Below are 21,622 nucleotides of genomic sequence, written 5' to 3'. Positions count from 1 at the left end.
ATGTTTATTGGCACCCTTATATGTATATATGTATGTATATTTGAGATTATGTAATATAACTATACTGTATTTTCTTATGCCTCCTGGTTTTTATTTCCTCTTAAGGAACTAATATGATATGAATTATCATTAAATAAATGAATGTGAATCTCTGAATTATTGTTTTGCTTTGTTGTGCTTTAATCATGACATATGCGATCAAGAGAATGACTGTGCACAACATCAAAGAATCTGATATTATCTACCTAAAAAGAGAAATGTTAGCATTTTTAAAATCTTCTATTCGTTTTATTTTTTTTATATCTTTTTATACGTTCTTTAAAAAAAACAGAGATTTAGTGTGTATCATGTTGAACTTGAGAATGAAAATTTTAACAAATATACTGTCAAGATTAGCCTAATAAATTATGAACAAGATGCCAAATTTAAGATTTATGACATGATTAGAGTATATATTTTCACTATTGAGTCCTGATTTAAAATTACACGTTTAATAGATTTAATTATCCATACAGACTTTTGGTAGGTAAAAAAATAATTTTCGCAAAAATAGCGATATTGTCGACCATGGTTAGAATATATATGATTCTTAATAATGTTTTTTATGATATAAGATTGATATAAGATTGAATCAAAAGAAATAATAGTTAAAATTCAATATCCATATTTTAATCATATTATTTTAATACTAAATATTATGTTTATTGAAAATTTGCATATATTTTATTGTATTATATTGTTTGGGCAAGTTTTTTGTTTTATGATATGATAATATGATGAAAATAAAACATTCATTATTTCTTCTATCTTTATTTTTAATTTCTAAGTTCCTCTACTATTATTATTTTCTTCTGTTCTTGATCGTTTTTTCTAATAATTAGTAATCAATATCAATGTATACGATATTAAAAACATATATATTTATAAGTTAAATTTAATATAGTGATACTAACAAACTTTTTTTGCAAATATCTTAAAAACTAAGAGAGTAATGATTGTAGATATTTCGTAAGAAAAAATTATTCAAAATATCGATTTCTATAATATATATAAAAATTATCGAAATCAAAAACATATTCTATATATACATATATATATATATATATATATATATATATATATATATATTTTTGTTTTCATTTTGGTCTAGTAGATCATTCTTTTTAAAGGCCATCTTGATGTTGAAATTAATCATGGAATTTCTAATATTATAAATCGTATAATATTATATTTATTAATTTTTTTTTTAATTATATTCTTTTTTTCGTTAAGTGATTTTGAATTCATAATCTGAAATAAAACTTTAAAAAGTGGAATTGAAATTGAAAACTCTAATATAATTCTTCACTCTTTATTATGAAAATAATTACATGTATTATAAAATAATATTTAAATTAAATAAACAAAATTAAGCTAAAAAAATTAGATTTAATAAAAAAAATAAAATATTTGTAATTTGATATCTCTAATATTAAAATATCTATCCATGGTAAATTACAGAACATTAAAAATTGCTCGGTGCATTGTATAATTTATTAAAAAAAATTTGAACAATATGTGTAAAATGCATATTGGTACTTACTAATACATTAATCCTAATATTTTAATTTAAATTTAATATGACATGTACATTATATTTAAAAAATTAAATGACATATTGAATAAATAAACAATATATGTATATAATATATAATTAAATATAAAATATAATTAAACAATATGTATATAATTTGTCAATTTAATTGACAATAAAGGTTTATATGCAAATTTGAAAATTAAATGACAATATCAAGTAATTGTAACTGAATTTGAAGGCATCATAGGATATGACCGTATTCTTCATCATATCAGCTTTATTGATTTCAACATACACGTTCAAGTTGTTTATATTGTCATTTCTTCTACGCAATTTTTAACAAAAGTATACTATCATCCTCCTATTATCTTATCTTTATTCTTATCTTTTGCTAGATTATTAAATACTATATCTTTAAAACACGATTTAACATGTACATTAATCATGACATATGTCCGCTTTACAGTTGAACACAGTTTCTTCTAGTTTGTTCCTCAGAAAATTCCAATCGCATATGCCGTGTTCGCAACAATCGATATCTAACGGTTTTTCATTTAAGTACAAGTTCACCTTATAATCTTTACTACATCTGAAAATAATATTAGCAGAATAATAAGAAGAGAATAAATTAATCTGAATAATTAAAAAAAATCTAAAATAATCATGGACGTACTTAAATAACATAATCACTAAATTCGCGGAGAGCGGCGTTAAGTGAGCTTGATACCATTTCCTGTTTCTTGCTTGGATGAAATTTTTAGCTAACAAAGGTTCTGGATCTTTTGCAGCTCCAATTGTTGATAACAAAAGTTGAATCGCGGTAATATCAGCAAAGTAAAAAATACCTTTCGGTTCGTCTACACCATATCCATCCTCGAAATTTCTAAAATATTCATATGTAATATATGGTGCGATGATATTTATTATTGATGATATTATACATACTTCGATTTAAAAGTAATTTCCATATAATTTATTATCAACTATATTAAAGTAATTTTGAGAAAGATAAATCATTTTTTTTTTTATTAAAATGGTTTTATGACTATTATATCTATAATTATTAAATTATATCTTTAATAATTATCTATAATTATTAAAGAAAATTTTAATTTATAATATTCCTATATATTGTATAAATTTGCATTAATAATGCTCAACATATTATAAAAAAAAATTGTAATATTTTTCTTAAAAATAGATATCTTTTAGATATTTATTTTAAATATTTTTAGAATCAATTGTAATGAAGCAATTGAAACAGATTATATAAGATAGATAAAATTATATGAAAAAATAATAATTAATCATTTAAAAAAAAAATAAAATTTTACATTTATTATAATAATATTTTATTTTATAATTTAAGATTTTTTTCTCGATTATTTTATATTTTCATATTTTATGCATATATTATTATATATTTTCTATTATCTATTTTCTTTATTTTTATTCCAACATTCAATATATTTTTGTATATGTTTCACATTCAAAAATAATAGTCCAATTAACCCATCCGATCAAGTTCCATTATATGTTAAACGAAAGTCTAGTCTAAAGTTAATTATATAATACTTAACAAATTTTGAATTAGGAACCATTTGAAATATTTTTAATTATAATATATTATAATTAAAATATATTATATAGAAAAATTTAATAAAATTTCAGAAGAATGAAATTATAAAGAGAAATTTTTACACTTAATTTAAATTTAAAAAATGAAATATTTATCAATTATAAATTAAATATGAATTAATAAATAAAGTTTTATTTATTTATACAACTAACAGAGCTAAAATCAGTTAATAATTGTAACATTAAAGAGATATTTCAAAATTATCTATCTTACTTACAGGGTCCACTTCTTTTGGATTGTCTATATATACTTACCGAAAATGATTGTACACGTCCTTTACCATTGGACATCCAACAATTTGTCTCATGTTTTGACCATAACCTGAATGATAATAAGACATCAAATCTTCGCTGAATTGAATCTTTTCCAGATCCTCCTTTCTAAAAATGGCGCACCAGGGAGATGACCCGTAATAAATAGTCTCAAAAGTGCAAGTACGATAAAAAGATTTGATAGTACCTAAATAAAATTGATTAATAGAATTAATATAAAATTCGTTTAAAACGAAAAAAGATTAAATTTGAATTGTAATTGTAAAATAAGATTTTGTACTAAAAGGAAGTGGTGACGAATAACCGAGTCGATCACTAATACTCTGAAGCATTTCATTCCATTCTGCAGATTGTATATATTTATGAAATTCTTTCATTTGTGATGCACTCTTATGTTTCAAAAATGGCTGATAAATATTATGAAACTGTAAATTATTATACATTAAACAATTATACAATTAAAAGTTATTTTAATGGTTAATAATTAATATTATACGAACTTGCAATAAATTATCTTTCTTCTTTATTTTTATATCAAAAGTTACATTACCAAACAGACCATTTATGAAACTATTTATGCTATCTTTTGTTCCCAATTGTTCAATTCCTCTAAACTATATATAGATCAAAATGAATGTCACTTATTATTATAAAAATTTATAAATATATATACATTAAATTTAAAATACTTACAAGATATTCATGTTTTAAAGATTTAACTGAGTCATATTCAAAAAAATTCGGGAAATAATTTTTAAATCGTATACCAAGAGAAAACATATCTTGTTTATCTTGCTTTATCAATAGCTTAAGATTATCATCATCTAGAAATTCATATTTTTTCCACTCTCTCAGCTTTTCAATGTCCTTTGCACATAAATGAACTCCTAATAATAAATGTAACATTATATAAAAATTATGAACTGATTAAAAATATTTATATTATGCTTACCGCCTAGGTCATAGCTCTCGGAGATATTGTTATGATATTTTTGCAAGAGTTCATGTACATGAGGCGACCAATAATTGTTATCACTACTAATTGAATGTCTAGCTAACATCCAAATCTGGCGAAGTTTACAATCTATGAAAAAAAGAAAATATAACAAAGATAAGTAGAAAATATAATTTATGCATTATTTGACTTTTGTAGATATAAGGTGACAATCTATTACCTACTTGGCAAATGAGGATTAGTTATTGCACCACGAACAATATGATTACGTGTGTATGGACCGAAGTGCATAAAGGGATCTGTATCATCAGTGTAACAATAATCGCTTAAAACTAAATGATTTGTCAAACAAAAAATTGCGATTAATATCGCAATGATTTTTATATTCGACATATTTATTTTCTTGAAGGAACCTATATTGTATCTGAAATGAAAAATTATGTATATATAATTAAATAATTTAAAATATATACATACTATTGCGATGTTTTTTTGAAAACGACATATATACGTGAAAAGTACATTGCTTAAAAAAAACATAAAAATAAACACAAAATTTAAAGTAAAATTTATGAAAGTTATGAGAATTCCCTGTTACGAGATGGTACTTACATGTTATCGTTTCAACGATTGTTTAAGCTTAAACACTGCTACTCACCTTCTACGATTGAACGACTTAAGCGCGCGTTCTCCTCTTTTATAGGAAGGAGCCTATCAATACCTTCAGGTCTCAATGCTCTATAAGATTTAAATGAACGTTTTCGAATGTGTATTAAGATTGTTAATGACGTATAAAAAAGAACAATTTACAACAGATTATAATTACATTGAATTTCTTATATACTTCAATTATTATCTTATAGAATATTTTATTGTATTTAGTACGCATCTTAAATTTCCTATTCAGCTGTACGCAAGATAAACGTGATGTTAAAACCGCACTTAAGCATTGTCGTACACCAATAAACTAAGCATACCTCAGAGTATAATCTCGAAAGCTGTATAACCTCGAAACAAGTTCAATTAAAATTTGATTTCATTACCTATAAAAGTACAATGGAAAACAATACGATTAGAACGGATAATAAAATCGTAAATAAATGAATAGTTAAAATGAACGAATTATTAAAAAACATATCATATTTCAGAGAAATTTTGATAATAATTTTCTTATGTAAAGATAAATGGATATACATATGTTTAAATTATATATTTAAATCAATGCATACATATAACTGAAAGTATTTATGAAAATAAAGGGATGATTATAAAACTTCTTTCACACATTGAAAAAATGAAAGAAGTTCATATATATGTACATACGAATATGCCTATGTAATTCATATGTACATGTATATGTATATGTATGTATTTATCGAGTCATAAATAATTTAATTTTGCATTGGATGGAGTAAGTGATAAGGTGAGAATGCTCAACTGTGTGCACGATAGTACAGTAGAATACAGTATAGTAATACAATATTTTTTACAGTATCCATTTGCGTAGCAGACTTTTTTAACGAAAACACGACGCATAATGATAATACAATTAGCTGATTTAACTGGTCAAAAATCAATTTAAAAAATTTTTATTACTTAAGGTAATTAAATATGTGAATTAAAAATGTTATGATATTTTTTTTTATCATTTATAAGACTTCTTGAACTCATAAAGTATACCTTGTCAAATGTTAAGAATTATTATAATACATATGATCTTGAAATTTTTGTGAAATAATTTTTATGTATTTTTAAAAAGATTTTTTTCATTATTTTAGTTTTTGATTAAATATTTGCTTTATATAAGAGATCATTCCTCTTTTATTATGTCTTCTTGTGATTACTAATATTTAAAAGTATACATAAAAATATATTATAATACTTTACGAATAATTTTATTATATTTCAAAGTCTCTATATTTTTTTTAAGCATTATTTTGTAAAATTTATATTTACAATAAAAAAAATTGGTACCCATTATTTGTTTTTAGATCATTAACAATAAAGTGATGAAATGTTAAAAGAGAATCTAACAAATGGAAAAAAGAGTCAGTTTAAAGTTATGAAACAAAAAGCATTAAAAAAATTAGTTTTTGTTTCATATTATTTATAATTTGATAGTTGCAAATGCTTTAATGGATCGAATAATTCAAAGAACAAAATAAGATGACAAAATATGTAATTATGCAGTGTATCCGTTTTATCTGTGAACAGCAAAAATATGATACGAAAAAATGTTCCATATAAAAGTTATAATTTAAAGTATATATAGCGATGACATACATTTAATTTTATAAATATATGATTTTACATATATATTTTATTAATTTTAAAACACATTATGAAAATCACATTAATATGTTTAAAAATTCTATATTTTTATGCTTGATATTTTCAAACATTTAATATATTTGTATAAATCGTATCTAAAGATATGTCGACATTAGCATTATTCCCTGATATACATAGAAAATTTTTCGATCGAACTTTACATCATAATGGCATTAAAAAATGTCGATTTTATGCATTTAATGTGATTTGCAAATGAACATGAAATTTTATTTAAATACGGTTTTTTTTTCATTTTATTGCAAATTATGTACGAGAATTATAAATGTTACAAAATATAAATGTTACAATTTATCATTTTATTTTCTCTTATCATAGTCAAAATCATGAATATTTCAAATCTTCTTTAATATACTGAAATTAGTATTATTATCATATATCTTATCTTGTCTATTTTTTTTTTAAATTATAAAATAAATTTATATTAATAAAACGCATAAAACTATTATTATGGTCACATTGTAAACACATTGTAAACAAAAGAAAGATATCTATCAACAATAGTTATATTGAGAAAATGTCTCAATTGTAATATATGAAATATGCAATATAATATTTATAATAATATATATATAATAATACAAATAATGTATAAAAAAAAGGTAGTAATATATTATATTTTTTATATTTTATAAAATGAGATATTAGAAATGTTTAAATCAAAGTTATAAATGTTATAATGTTATAAAGACAGCGAATTAAATTTTAGACCTAATATATCATAGTCAGAATTTTAAATTCATATCGAATTAGGAATCTTTTTTTTTTAAAATCTGATTAAAATTTCGAAAATTCAAATATATATTTTATATAAATTGTGTCAATAATGACACAATTATAACAAAAATTTATAATATAAATGTGATACTTTTTCATTTACTTTTCTTTTCTTTTAACTTTCAAAACATTTTTATATTTTATATATATAAATATAAAAATCCAAGCAAGGAAAATATAATATATATAGGAATTATTTTAATTTACATTAAAATAATAATTATAATAATATATTAATTATCTTAATAATTATCTTAATTAATCATAATAATTATCTTAATTAATAAAACATAATTATCTTACATTTTTTTATATTAATTTCATTCTCATAGTTGTAAATAATCAGCATCAAGAAATAATTCTTTACTACAATATTAGAATCTATATTAGAAACTATTTTTGTTTGTAGATTTTTACAATTTAATTATATTAATGAATTTAATTAATATTAAATATTAATAATTACTAATACTAAATAATTTATACTAAAATATTTAATTTAATTATATATATATAAAATATTTCAATTTTAAAATAAAACTAGAAATTCAATTATAATTATAATAATTAAATAAATATATTCTATATGAGAGTTTGCTTCGTCTGACATAACAAATTTAAATTGTTTGTAATTTAATAAAAAAATTTTAATTGAGATTTTTATATACTAATTTTTGTTTGTAGTTTTTTTTTTTAATTAATATCTCTAATATAATTTTTTTCTATCTTTGAAAAGTGTACCATGAATATATTAACACGTATACATTCGTCTATGAAATGGAAATAAGTTCAACAAGATGCATTGATCCTATGCAGAAATTATGCTTGAATACTGCAACATGAACCAGAAGAAAAAGAAATTGATAAAGAATAATAAAAATAGAAAGAAAAAAATATAGAAGAATTGAGAGAAAAAAAGAGAGAAAGAACAATACTTAAGATGTATAAAAATTGAATTGCATTTTAGATTGTATTATGACAAAAATATAAATAATTAGAAAAAATAAGAAAATTTTATTTTATTTTTGTCATATTATTTCTTTACATTATTACATCATGATTAAATAATAAATATCTTATTTATTATTTAAATATAAACATTTCATAAATATGATTAATTTAAATTATTATATATTATATATTTAAATTATAAATTCGAAATGTTTGAAATCTGAAATTATTTGAAATATATTAATAACCAAAAATTTTATCATATTTTCAATGACAGTTATTACATTTTTTATTAATTTTGTTACTAATGAAAAATTTTCAGAAATATCGATAATTATTTCAACAATTCTTTACGATTTTTTAAAATTAAATTGAAAATTCTTTTGATTGAATATTAAAATTCTTAAGAGATATACGACTTTCAAACTTTTGACATGATATATACATGTATGTAAAAATATGTACATGATATGTAATATCTAATGCATTTAATTGATTATAAGTTGTAAATTTTAAAAGAAGTATGTGCAAATATGTGAAAAATTTAATATGATGCATGTATTTTTATTTTTCTTAGAATTTGGATGAAATTTTTTATTTTTGTTACATTAATATTTTTGTAAATGATTTTTAGTCATTAACGTCAATTTAAAACTAAAATAATTATTTATGCTTTTTTATTATTTGTATGTATACGTATAAAAATAATATAAAATATAAAAATAATATAATAATAATAAAAATAAAAATTAATATTCTACATTTTGTGTTTACATTTGAAATAATTTTCTACTATAACAATTAGAATTAAGAATTTAGTTCTTTAATATCTACATTAAAAAATCCATAACAATCTTATCCAATATAAACAAAATATATCAATCATTATATCAATATTAATTAAGCAATTGTAAATTTTTTCATTATTAATTAAAAATAAGAATAGATATAAATTAACAAAATTTTATTTATGTCATCTTTATATCATTTTGTATTATTATATATTAATTTTATATTTTTATTATACAATTTTCATTATTAATTATTTATTATTAATACATTTTATAATGATATTATTTTATAATATTGTTGTATCGAAGATTTTGTTTTTCAATCGTGTTTAATTTTCAAAGAAATATTTCTATTCAAATATTTTAGGTTAATTTTATCTAAAAAATGTACAAAATCTTTTATTATTTACACATTCACTTTTTGATCACAGTCAAATCAAATTTTCAATTTCTATTTCAAATTTCACGGTCAAACGCTAAATTTTTGTATGAATTTATTCGATGAAATCAATTTTAAATCAATAATATATTTCTTATAAAAAAATTTTTATTAAAAATTATAAAAATATTTGATTAATTTCATATTTCTGATCATATTCAAAATTATTTCAAGATCATAAATATATTTTGGATATATTCTCAAAATTGTTTTTTTTTTTTCTATTACATTGTCATAAAAGAACTAGGGAACATGCATAATATTTCTTCAAAAACAGGAATATTCGATAGAATTTGACAATCATTACTTCAATAAATTGAAATTTATATTTTTTTTAAAGGAAGAAATTTTGAAAATTTATTATAATTGTCAAAATAATCTAATATAAATTCTTGAACATTTATTATTCTTCATAAATCTTAATAAATTTTAATAAATCATTTTCAGATATCATTTTATATAATTTTTTATCTGTTTGAACTTTTTAATACATACTATAAATTTGAATTTCTTCCCTCTTCTTTCCCCATAATCAACTATTACTGGAAACAATATTTAATATTATATATTGAATATTAAATATTTTCAACAAAATCAATATTTAAAGAAATTAATATGAAATACAATTATATATATGAATTAAATTTTACATTAAATACTTAACTTCCAATTAAAAGCTGTTCAAATTTTCCATCAGTTATAATAATTAATTAATTAGTAATTATATAATTATTATTAATTATATATATAAAGTAATAATTAAATATTGTATAGAAATAAAATATTGAATAAAAAATATTTGTATTGATTATATTATTATCAATATAAAATAGCAATTTATAATAAAAAATATAACATTCGAATATTTTTTAAAAACGAAATATATAACTTATAAACTATGGTCATTATCAATAATTTTAAAATAAGAAAATAAATAGAAATATACCTAAAATGACCAAGTTATGAAAACTCAAAAAAACTCAAAAAAATAAAGCATATAGTTTCATTTTATAATATATTTAATATTATAATAATATTATTATTATAATTTAATTTAATTTTTAATTAATATTATAATTTAATTTAAATATTATTATTATAACATTTTATAATGATATTTAAGTATACAAACAGAAAATAAAATATAGATTTGTATGAATAAAAACATTGTGGATATATTGATTAAATTTACTTTAAAAAATTCTTAAAATTTAGAACTAAGATAAGAATAGAATAATTTAAATATAATACAGTCTTTAAATTGAGAGAAAGTTTTCGAATGGATTAGGGGAATTTAGAGATTAGTTGACACTATTATATATTGCTGATGAATAATAATGGTGAAAAATGAATGAGAATTAAAATATTCATCTATATTTATTAATATTCTGTCAATTTTAATACAAAAAAATTTTTTTAATATTTCCGAATTAAAAAATTTCAAATTGTTATTTTTTCATTAAATGAATCTATTTATTAACTTGTAATTTTATTTTCATAAAATAAAAATTAATATGGAGATTTTTAATAAATAAATTGATATACAAATTTTTAAAATTATTTTATGATAATAGTGCTAATATTCTTTCATAAAGTATAATCAAAAAATAAAAATAAATTATTATATATTTCGAAATATATGATAAGATTAATAATATAATTAACTAAAAAATTTTATATTTCATATTTCTTCATATTTATTCAAAGTAACATATAATAAATATATATTTTAAAGAAATTAATTTTCTATTTTATTATCACAAATATATGACTGTTCGTAAAAACATCTTTCTATATTAAATATATATAAATTATAATTTTTTCTATTATTTTGAATTTTTTTGTATGTAAATTGTTATTGTAAATTTTTTACACTTTTATAGCGTAGATTTATTTTTGAAGAAAGAAAATAAATTTAACAATATATCATTTTTTCTAAAGATTTATTGTAGAACTGATATTGTGGTTAAATATAATAATAATATAATAATACATATTGTGATTAATACATAAAAATTAAACATGAAATTATGAAAATTTTTATTCATTATATTCGTTGTGTAGAAATATTTGTATACTTATATTTAATATTCATATTTAATATTCATATATATTAAATAACTATTAAATAATCAAGAAAATTTATAATTTTTAGTAATAATTTTTAATTTTTATTAATAAGTTAATAGTATTTATAATTTTAAAAATTGGTATTTATAATTTTTTCCATTGTTAAATGGATAAGAATTTTAGCAAATTTTTTTTTCTACATATTTTGTATTATTTTCTTTTTTTAGTACTTTGTTTACTATAAGAGTAAAAAAATTTTTTTTGATTACTTGATATTTGAGAGCTTGAACTTCATAAAAAGATGTAAAAAAATTTTAACTATAAAATTAGCACGAATTTTAACTCGAAAAAAACATGAAGTTCTAGCAATTCCAATCTATGCTCATATTTTATATCTTTTATATATCTTTTAAACTATTTCTATATATTTTTTAACATCATATTTCTATTAATCTATCAATTAACCTATTATATCTATCAAAGTAAATATATATTTATTATGCGTATATGATAATTGAAAAACTTACATATATATCTTTGTATATTTAATTACATTTATAACTTATTGAATCCATTACAATACATATATACATTTAAATTATCACATTTCCAAATTGTTTCTTTAATTGAGAATATATGATTGTTAAAAAAATTAATTTTTTGTATTCTAATAATTTCATTTATTAAGAATCTGTTTAATTAAAAATCTATTGTTCTATTCGGATTCATTTACGAACATATTTCTTATTTTATAATATTGTTCAACATTACTTGATAATTATTTTATTATAAATTTTTATTAACATGTTTCTAATTCTTAATAATAATATTCTTATATAATAATGTAAAATGTTTAAAAAATATAGGAACATTCGTAAATTGATTTCTAATAATTTCAAGCAATATTTTCTTTTTCCAAAAACTTACTTAAAAAAATATTGGTCAATCATGGAGCGTGTAACTTAGTCCGCTTATGCAGTGACAGCGTAAATACGTATAGCATTAAGTATTGCCGATCAAGCATGAATAAGTTCAAGCAATATATCTCGAAAAAAATGCCGAAGTCTATACGCTAATTGACTAATATTTTTTGTTAATAACTTTTTAATAAAATCATAACAAAAGTTTTTGTAAAGAAAAATGTTGCTTGAAATTATTTCAGAAATTACCAATTATAATATTTAATATTCAATATTTTATCTTGTATATCAATTAAACTTTGTAAAATAGTCTAAATATTTAAAATTTAAATTTACATAAACACTTAAATTTATTTCTTTTTATGTTTAATATATATTTTTTTATTTTCTCATAGATAATAAATATATTTTTAAATTAATTTATTTATAGATAAAATTAAAGAAAATGATAAATTATTACAGCTTTTATATATTTATTTATTTATATTTTAATTAAAATCTACACATTCATTTTTAGCTAATAATATAATATTGATTTATATTAATGATATTTCATTTAATATTTCAATGCTGCTAATGTTCATACATTAACAATTCAAAACTAAAAAGAATAATTTCATATTTTTTGTTACAAGTTAATTTTATTACAATTTTATTACAGAGATATTAGATTTGATATTATTATCTTAAAATTTTTTAAATGAATACATAACTAAACTTTATAATATTTTTATTTCATATTCAAATACATTGTTTTATTTTATAAGTATATATAGAATAATATTCTTATTGTTCTATTTGCATTATTAAACATTTTTAAGTTCTATTTTTAACAATAACTTTTATAATTATTTTCTTAATTTTTTAATAGTCTTTTTTAATAGTCAGACATTTCAAGGCAATTCTAATTAAAATCCAGAAAATCACTACAAAACATTACAAATTAAAAGCCGATCCAAATCCAGCTTGCCATGAGATTGCAAAAAACAGGCATTCAATATCTAATCGTCTTATTACAAAAATATAAGATGTAAAATTAGTCAATGCTTTTATTATAAAAAATTATTATAGAAAGAAAATCAGTTAATATTTGATAACTAAATACATACTTGTATTAAACAAGATTACTGTACAAATTCTCATATTATAAATAGTGAAGAAAATTGGTGTAATTAATATTGTAATTTACTATAATGATACTACAACTAAACGGGAGAAAAAGAAATAATGGATGTCTTATTATATTATATTATTATAGATTTAGATTGACTTTAGGACTAAAAATTAATAATAATAATAAATCCATAATTATAATTATAACACAAACTTAAATTTCCAATATTTGAAAAACCAAAACAATCTTATTATTATATATATTTAAATTAGAATCTGATTAGATTCTAACTGAATAAGAGTTTAGAAAAAAAATATATATATAATACAAATTTTTCTAAATGAATTTTTTCATGAAACAAGAACCATTATGATGTAAAAGATAAAGTTTTTAATAAATAAAAATGATGAGAATTGAGAATGCTGTATAGAAGAATACGAACACTGATAAAGAAATAGAAGAATATATTTTATATATTATAATTCTTATCATATCTTATTCATTCACTTTTATTAAAAAAATAAAATTATTTTTATTTCTTGCGAAAAATTAATATATATATCAATATTAAAGGTAATCATATTAACATTGAAATATATCAGTTAATATACCTAATTTCGGATTTATAATCAATAAATTAATTTTTATTTATTTTTTGCAAAAACATGAAAGAATTTTACGTTCTCGAAACTATATTTAATGAAAAATCAATAATTCTTATATTTTTTGTAGAAACATATTTCTAGACAGTCAATTGTTCATTGTTCATTCAATTGTTATCTTTATTGATATATTGATATTGGTGAAAACTATGAAACGAAAAAGTTATTAGTGATCGGCCCTGTTATCAACCTTATCTATACTGGTGAGAAGATTCACAACAATTAATTAATCAATTAGTTAATATTTCAAATGAAGTTATTTTAACTTTTAATCCTAATTAATTATTCAAATTAAGATTACTTATTTATTACGAAGATTACCTATTTATATTTATTACGAAGAGACAATACACTATCTTCTTTAAAAGTAACTCAATTCACCTTCGCCTTCATGAGAAAGAGATATAATACGAGAAGAATATATGACGTTATTATCCCTATTGCCATTGCTAAATTAGATACTTTACGTAATAATGTGATGTTTGACTTTACTGACGTAAATCTGGTAATATGACATATTTCTGCCTAATATAACAGTAATAGTGGGGATATGCATGACGTCATGTATATTCCCCGCGTTGTGAAATTCACTGCAGAGGAATTGAGTCATTGAGTATTTGATAATTCTATTCGCAATCAGTAATGTTGGGCTCCAATTAGTAATGATCATATCAATGATTGATTGCTGAAGAATAATAACTTTTTATAAGTTTTACATAAAATTACATTTACATAAAATATTAATTATAATTTCAAGAAATAATAAGAAAAAAATATTTTTATATTATATCAAAGGATAAAGAGGATTAGGATATTATTTTTTATAATATAAATTTATATTACATATATTTTTTATTACATAAATTTATTTTAAAAACTAAATTTTTTCATCATATATTGATTAGCAGCTGTAATAATTTCATTTGTATTTAAATTTTTTTTAATTTAAAATTTTCTGCAATATACTCTATTTTTATCTATCATATAGATTTCTATTAGTATGTTCTATGTATATAAAAATATAAAATATAAAATATGAAAATATAAAATACTAAATATGTATGTTCTATGAATATAAAAATAAAAAACTAAAATAAAAATAAAAATAAAAAAAATTATATAAATATAGATTAAAACTAGATTAAAAAATTACTATGAAATACAAAAGAAATTATAATAGCTTGATTTTAATATAGAATTTAATAATATAGAACTAGAAAATTCATATGGAATTAATTTCCTATCAATATCATTATTTTATTGACTGAAATATTTTTTAATGAGAAAAAAAAAATTTTTGTGGCAAATAATGATATTTTTGAATAAATTATGTTAAACAAGTTCATTTTTTGAATTGTTCAATTTTTGTCATCAAATAGCAATAAATATATTTTAAAAGAAAAAGAAATATGAATTTTTTACATAAAATATTACACGTTATTTTAAGAAATTTTCTTAAAATTTTTCTTAAATTAAATGCTTTAGAAAGACTGATTTTTTAACATGTAATAAATCCGAATAATGAAATTTCGAATAATAAAAAATTAATACCATTTAAAAATTTAAAGAAACTTCCTTTATATTCTTTTTCAGTCATTCTAAAATATTTATTATATACAAAAAAAAATAGTTTTCCTAGATTATTTAATTTAAAAAAAATGAAAATATTATTTTTATTTTTATTAAAAATAATTTCTAAGATTTTATTAAGACATTTTGTATACTTGTAATAGAATAATAAAAAATTTGTTAAAAAATGTTATAATAGGACATTTGAAAAAATAAATATAATTAATTTTATTATTATTATTTAATGTTATTATTGCTAGTATTTTTAACAATAATGTTACTACATTATATATATATATATATATATATATATTATTTATATATTATTACATTATAAATATTATAAATTATATAAATTACATAAAAACTATATAAATATTAATAATATTAATACGTATTACGTAAATAGCTATATATATTATATAATATATTTACTTTATATTTTATTTTTATATCATATTATATTATCTTATTTTATATTATATTTTTATATTATATAAAATATTATTAAAAATCTATCAATATTTTTCAGTTGTGATATACGAAACTGTTTAACGAAGCGAAAATATGATGAAGAAAAAAAAGATGGAAGATGCTGAGCAAATTGCCGCGGGAATCAATAAGCAGGTGCATATCGTAAAACGGACAAAAGATCCAAAATCTTTCCTCGGTATTTTGAGAAGAGCCGACAAAAGAGCATTAAAGAGTTCTGTTCTCTAAAACAAATTTCTCACGTGCATGAGTTTAACATAGTTTGATGTTGAAATTCCAAAGATCGAATTCGATGCTTCTGAAATTATAATTTCGTTATTGGAGACTTGTAAGATTATCTTCGTGAGAGATTCTACATAAAATGTAAGACGATTCCATAATATGTCGTTTTTATTTTATTCTATTAAGTTAATTGTAATATTTATATAAGAAATTTTCAATATTTTTTATATATTTTAATAATTATATATAATTATAATCATATATAATATATCATATATAATTATTAAAATATCATGTATTTTATATATTTATATATAATCTTATATAATATTTTGAGATTAATCCAATGCTTATTATAAGTTATGATTTTATATAATTTATATAATTATTAAAAAATATTATTAAAAATATATAATTATTAAAAAAATAAGTTAACTATATTATTTTATTTCAGACTTATATGTGTATATTAATACTTTGATATAGTTTCATAAATTAACTCTCAACAAAAATTATACTGTTTTATATTATTAATTACCATCTAAGTTTTTACTTATCCAATTGTTTCTTAATTTAGAAAAAATAAAAAGTTCATAAGTTTCATAAGATTTATTATATTTATGTTTATGCAATAATTTAATTTTTAAAATGAATACTTTTTCATTTGATTTATATATGTATAACTGTTTTAAAATTAAAAATATTTTAAAAGAGAATAAATAAAACTTCTCTAAAAGACCTATTCAAGAAAAATAAATAAAATAAAATTATTGCATACTTCTATTCTTTTTTTTAATAATTAAATATCATATAAAATATCATTTATATATTATACATAAAATATATATTAAATACAGATTAAAAAATATATATTATATATACTATGCATCGTGTCATTGTAATGTTAAAATTTCTTATAGTTAGAGCCTTCTACAATGCTCTCTAACTATTAATTAAAAATATTGACGGAAGGATATCATCAAAATCGTTCGATATCGATATCGTTCTTCGATTGTTCTTTTTTCTGTGACATCAATCAAGTCTTCGATCAAGTATATGATGAATAAAGACAGCTATCAATCCGCTAACAGATACCCACCTTTCACGAATGGCTTCGTCTGGATCTATAATCAGGATAAGATGGTAGACATCTGCCGGCCATCTGCTAGCAACTTTCCGAAGATCATGATGGACAGTAAGCTACCCTTCTGGTGGCTCTCACCGACAAATAGCGCAAGATGTGACGTCCGAAATCAGAGGTAAACCTCCTCATTCTTTTTTCTTTTATTCTTATATCATCTCTTTCTCCTTTCTTTTTTCTCTTCTTTATGTTCGTTTCTTTTCATTGATCAGTAATATGCATTATGATTTTTAAGGTAAGATGCGATTTGCACGAACTTCGATTTAAAGCATCATAAAGACGCATGTACGCTGATTTATACATATGACATTGCATAGATAATATTTATTTAAATTATAATCTATAATATGTGCTTTCGTAAAGAAAAGATATATATTTTTTTTTTAGAATTCTTCTCAATTATTTACATTTTATAATTACTTAATTTTTTTTAATTTTTTTATAAATTCAATTTATAAATTTATTAAATTAATTTATTATTAATTTTATTTTTAATTTATGAATATAATAATTGTAACTTTATATATCTTTCTACAAAATTTATCTTATAAAAATTATATTTATAAAATATAAATTTTATCAAAACAATAATTTCTATCCTATTCTAGATTTCAAAACTAAAAAGTTTAACAAAAGTTAAAGCTAAAATTAAGTTAAATAAAGAAAAAAATTATCTAAAAATGATATAAAATGCATCGTTAATAATCCATATTTTTTTTCATGAAAAAAAAATTATGTGAATTTATTATTTTAGGATTATAAGAAATATAATGATTCAATATGACATATAAAAAGTTCCATTCCATAAATTTTATATATCTAATTTTATACATAAAATTTTACAATGTTTTATACAAAATTTTTATATAAATATATTATCAATATTATAAATAATGTTAATAAATTATTTTAATAAATAGTATTAATAAGTAGTTATAAATAGCATTAATAATTTTAATTTGTTAAAAATAATAACATTATTTGAATTTACTTTTTTTTTATTAATAAAAATATAATTTTTAATCTTGAATTCTTGTTTCAGTGAATTAATAAAATTTTTAAGAAAATTCTTTAATGATATTTTCAAAATAGAGAAAAATCTTTAAAATAGATAATTATCATTCTATATCTGTTTTCTTAAAAAAAATAAAATAATCGAAAAATTATTGTTATTTAATAAATAATTGAAAATGTTAACAGTTTCATTCAATCTTTGCTACGCAGTACGAGAATAAGGAACTTGCACACGATTATAAATTCAAGTGCACAGATACATTTATTCATATCGTACATAGGCATTCATCAGCACATTAAACTGTGAAACGGAATGGTTCGTATTCCATGGCAAGCTAATTAGGAATTAACAATCTGTACAGTTTATGGTTCTGCACGAATTGCTCGTTAAATTAATCTTCTCTGTGTTAATGTCGATTCTGCACTTCAGTCGCACCTGGTACACCGATCTTAACCAAGACTTTATACCTGGTGAAGGCCCCCTATTCGATTCACAGAATCAAAGTTGAAATTGAGAGTAAATTATGTTTAGTCTTTGAAAGGTCTTCGTATCAAAGGCCCTTATTTTCCCATTATAAAAAAAAATTTTAAAAAAAATTTATTACCAATCTGAAAAGTGTGTGTTTGCGATCTTCTATTATTGTACAAAGGTAATTTTAATTATTCATTCTAAATAAATATTATTTTGAATAAAAAATATTTAACAAAAATTTAAATATAAACATTTAATTTTGACATAAAGCTATATTATTACTTTATTTATCTTTCAAAAAAGAGTTTATTATTTTTATAATAAGAAATTAAATACAAAATATTAATATTCAAGATATATTTTTAAAAAGTTGATTTTCAAAACAAATATAAAAATTTGAATACAAAAATATTATTTAAAACTTATTTATTTATTGAATTATAAATAATTGAATTTTGCATTAGAAAGAGATATGTGTAAAGCAAGATAAATGTAATAAAACTACTTTGTTTCTGTCATATCGCTATCTTGTTCTATAGCTATAATTCAACATATTTATCTAATGCGAATTTAAATTATTTATAATTAGATTGTAAATATTTATGCAAAATAAAATAATATTTATAAACAAAAAATACAATTCAAATAAAGATTTGTCTTATTCTTTAAATTTTATAATAATATACTTGAAATATTTTGTTTTTTTGCATATCATATGCATTCTGTAATTTATTGTATTTAAAATTTATGTATAAACTCTATAAAATATACATAATAATTTATGTATATCTATTTATAACTTAATAATAAATAAGTAGAATCAATTGGCATTTTTGTATTTGTTTTGCTCTCCAATCGATCTTCCAAAGACATTCAATTATATTAATATTTTTTTATATAAATTTAACTTTATTATGTCCATATGAAGTTACAATTTTAAACATAAACATAATATAGAATATAGAAGTGGATGAATTAGAGACAAGAAAGAAATAATTTCGAATGAGATCTCTTTCTGTTAACAACCATATCTTTTGCACTTTCCCGAATCCATAACACGCAAATTGTTTAATGTATTCATTGCATGAATGACTGGCGACACGATGGCGACCGACATAAATTCCGACAGCAGATGGAAACGGATAGGAATTACGTCATATTTTTAAATTTGTAACGTAGCAATATTTATTATTACATTAAAATAATTCAACTATTGATAAATGGAACAATATTAGCAAATCATATATGTATGTAAGTGTGATTATAATTTGCTCCATTTAGTTTGCATGTTCAAATTTAATTCTAAATACAATTGATCTCCTGTATAATTTTACGCATATATATATATATGATTAAATATTCTCTAATAAATACGAGTACTTGGTACATTTGTCATGTTTCCGATCTTCTCATCTGCATTTATCCTAAGCTATTAATCTGTCCCAGTAGGTAAATACTATTTGAATAAATAGCTATTAAATCAGATCAAATCTTTACATATATTAAATTGTTATATATGAAATGACCGATTTCACAAATATATAAGTTTATAATTATTAAATATAGCAAATATTTAAAATCTAAAACTTGAATAAAAGTTGAATGCAATATGAATAGTATTTTTTCATTTTAAAAAAATAAGTTGTGTATTATAACAAATTATTTTTTAGCATAAAATTTAAATGTTTTTCTTTTATAAATTCAACAAAATATACAAATATTGTATGTTTACATTAAATATTATAAAACATTAAATATTATAAAATCTTCGAAATAATTACATTAAAAAAATAAACGATTAAAAATTCTAATATTAAACATTCAAAGTAAGATTTTCTCTTTTTCAAAATTGAAGAGAAGATTTCAAGAATATTCACCTTCAATTGGATGAAATCAAGTAAAAATTTTTATTAAAAGTAGATCAATAGAATTTTTTCGTTAAAGAAATTTAAAGAATCCTATTTTCATTTTCTTTTTGTTTCATTTCGATAATCATTTTCATTTTCAAAATAAAAGTTTTGAACATTCACAAAATAATTCAAAAAAAATACATATTATTCATTTTTAAGAAAAAATAGATTTAAAGATTTAATAGATTATTTTATAATTAAAAAATAAATTTTGCATTGCATTTATTATTCTTATAATTGTTATATTCGTTATATATATATATATATATATATATATATATATATAT

General features: G+C 19.4%; 1 protein-coding gene and 1 long non-coding RNA gene across 9 annotated transcripts in view; one reads left to right on the top strand and one right to left on the bottom strand.

Moving 5' to 3' along the window:
• Positions 1-1,554: 1,554 nt before the first annotated feature.
• Positions 1,555-21,622, bottom strand: part of LOC122717551 (multiple inositol polyphosphate phosphatase 1-like) — a 39,826-nt gene continuing 19,758 nt past the window's right edge. The window contains exons 2-9 of one of the 8 annotated variants that reach the window (XM_043941757.1): positions 5,101-5,180; positions 4,667-4,866; positions 4,440-4,571; positions 4,181-4,374; positions 3,988-4,101; positions 3,768-3,912; positions 3,470-3,674; positions 1,555-2,459 (exon numbers count right to left, since the gene is read on the bottom strand). In XM_043941757.1, coding sequence (XP_043797692.1) covers positions 2,015-2,459; positions 3,470-3,674; positions 3,768-3,912; positions 3,988-4,101; positions 4,181-4,374; positions 4,440-4,571; positions 4,667-4,835 — 1,404 coding nt within the window. In that variant the 5' untranslated portion in view covers positions 4,836-4,866; positions 5,101-5,180 and the 3' untranslated portion in view covers positions 1,555-2,014. The other 7 variants (XM_043941754.1, XM_043941756.1, XM_043941755.1 and 4 more) reach the window with 7 other exon arrangements.
• LOC122717552 lies at positions 2,172-6,058 on the top strand. The gene is made up of 5 exons (XR_006347231.1): positions 2,172-2,290; positions 2,365-2,533; positions 3,435-3,649; positions 4,641-5,865; positions 5,935-6,058. It is a non-coding gene; the product is annotated as an uncharacterized LOC122717552 (long non-coding RNA).

This window comes from Apis laboriosa, unplaced genomic scaffold (genome assembly GCF_014066325.1).
Source record: "Apis laboriosa isolate Shangri-la unplaced genomic scaffold, ASM1406632v1 scaffold53_cov140, whole genome shotgun sequence".
NCBI classification, from domain to species: domain Eukaryota; kingdom Metazoa; phylum Arthropoda; class Insecta; order Hymenoptera; family Apidae; genus Apis; species Apis laboriosa.
Note: the sequence above shows the minus strand (reverse complement) of the source record. Positions and strands in the feature narration are given on the sequence as shown.